General features: G+C 40.4%; 1 protein-coding gene across 1 annotated transcript in view; it reads left to right on the top strand.

The window, feature by feature from the left end:
* Window positions 1–362: 362 nt before the first annotated feature.
* Window positions 363–2035, top strand: part of IARS2 (isoleucyl-tRNA synthetase 2, mitochondrial) — a gene marked incomplete at its 5' end in the record, with an annotated part of 27355 nt that continues 25682 nt past the window's right edge. Inside the window, 2 exons of the mRNA XM_010131833.1 lie at window positions 363–485; window positions 1441–1597. Of these exons, the coding sequence (XP_010130135.1) occupies window positions 363–485; window positions 1441–1597 (280 nt within the window). The remainder of the gene's footprint in view (window positions 486–1440; window positions 1598–2035) is intronic.

The following is a 2035-nucleotide window of genomic DNA, read 5'->3' as shown; positions in this document are numbered from 1 at the left end:
CGGCGGTCACCTTTCGCGGGTGCCTGGCCAGGCCGTCTGGAGTTAGCTGTGGGAGACGGTCGAAGGGCTCGGGATCTTTAGTTGGCTGCTTGTGGTCCGGATACTCTCCAGCTTGTTACAGCCTCGCCTGGAGAAGGAGTAACGACCCTCTTGGCAGTGGAGGGCCAGAATAATAACGCCAGGCTGAGTGTTCAGCCTGCCTTGGGTTTTTTAATACTTTTAAACTATTGATGTCTTCTTTTAGAGAGTTAGAAAAGTTAACTCTCCGTGATTGTTTGCTTTTATTATATGTTTTACCAAACCAAAATTCAGACTTTTTGGAAGTGCAAAGACCTGGTTTAGGTGTTTTCGTGTCTCTGCAGAAATGCGGTTTTTTGGAACTCTATTCATGGCAAAGGCAAAGGAAAACAAAGCAGGAATTTTGTCTGCATGACGGACCACCGTATGCTAATGGAGACCCTCATGTTGGCCATGCATTAAATAAAGTAAGTATTTACTTGTTCCTAGGCTGCTGTTTTGAAGCGGTAACCGCTTCCCATGATCTGCTCTGTGTTTTCCCATTTAAATCAATAGCACTTTAAAGTGTTTGGTGTTTTGGCGGACAGAGTTTTTTAAAAGTGAATGATGTGGTTATGTGGATACCATAGGACACCCTGGTGACATAGATGCCATACCATGACATAAATACCAGTATATGGTACCTGTATGCCAAATGCTCGTTTGGTAAATGTTTCAGTAGAAAGAAAACACCTTTTTAGAGAAAGCCCAGCCCATAATTCACTCCTAAGCCATATTAAATGCACAGTTTATTTGTGTATTGAATACATCACATATACTCACGTGGGTGAATGTGTATTGCTCTGTGTGTGTGTAATAATGTCACTGTAATGCATGGTTAAGGTGTGCCTTGCTATTCTTTCTTCCTTTGAGTATTTTGTAAGTTCTGTTGCATTTATTTTGTTCTGTCTCTGTGAGTGACATCATTACATGGGCTACAAAGTGGGAAAGACTAAAATGTGACCCACGGCTTCTTACAGTACTAGTGCCAAAGCCTGGACTTCTGAAAATGAGGAGTTTTGGTAGGGGATCACTTACATCAAAAAACAATAATATGCACTAGGCCAACGCTGTAGATCCAGCTCCATGTTTTAAAAATGAGAGCAAGTAGGACTGGTTCGCTTCAAGTCTTGCAAGTTTATAAACTGCTTCTTTCAGTTGTACTGAATGTTAATTCCTTTGATCAGGGGTCTTCTGAGGTTCTGCCAAAATACAGAATGATGGGCAAGAAAAACCACAGAAGCACGGTCTTAAATATAAATTTATCACACAGACTTGTATGTTTCTTTGGTTTTTTCTTTTTAAATGGGAGGATCTTAATACATAATGTAGCTATTCCACATGGGGGAGCTAAAGTGATAAGAGACCCTTGTGTCTTTCCAGATTTTGAAAGACATCACTAATCGTTTCTACGTGATGAGAGGTTATAAAGTACACTATGTGCCAGGGTGGGATTGTCATGGGTTACCAATTGAGTTGAAGGCCTTGTCAGAAGTCAAAGGAGCTGAAAATCTTTCACCGATGGAGATTCGACAGAAAGGTAAACCTCTGTTTGCTCTGGTATTTATAGCAAAAATTGGCTTGAATCCTATTTTAAGCTTTAGATGTGGTTTAGATATGCTTTAGATGTGGTTTTTAGACTTTACTGTGGGGTTTTCTATTAGCTGTTGGTGGCATTTTCTATGGTCACTGTATGCGTTTTTCAAGCAGACTGAGTACAGTGTATTCTTGTGACTTGGGGTAGTTGAATGCAGGCTTAATGTTATGCATGTTCATTACAGCAACAAATTGACCATGGCTTTAAAAAAAACAAAAGGAGGGCGGAGGATTTGGATTGCTACTTTGCTTAACTGTGTAGTGGCGTGAAACTGGTATTTATCAGACCAAAATCCTTTTGAAGACTGAATTTGATTAGGAGCTGAAAAGATGCCTGTAAAAATTAGGCTTTATGAGGTCAGCTCGGCTCAGAATCATAAGC

Source organism: Buceros rhinoceros, unplaced genomic scaffold, assembly GCF_000710305.1.
Source record: "Buceros rhinoceros silvestris isolate BGI_N320 unplaced genomic scaffold, ASM71030v1 scaffold5230, whole genome shotgun sequence".
NCBI classification, from domain to species: Eukaryota; Metazoa; Chordata; class Aves; order Bucerotiformes; family Bucerotidae; genus Buceros; species Buceros rhinoceros.
The sequence above is the reverse complement of the archived record's forward strand: the minus strand, read 5'-3'. Positions and strand labels throughout refer to the sequence as shown.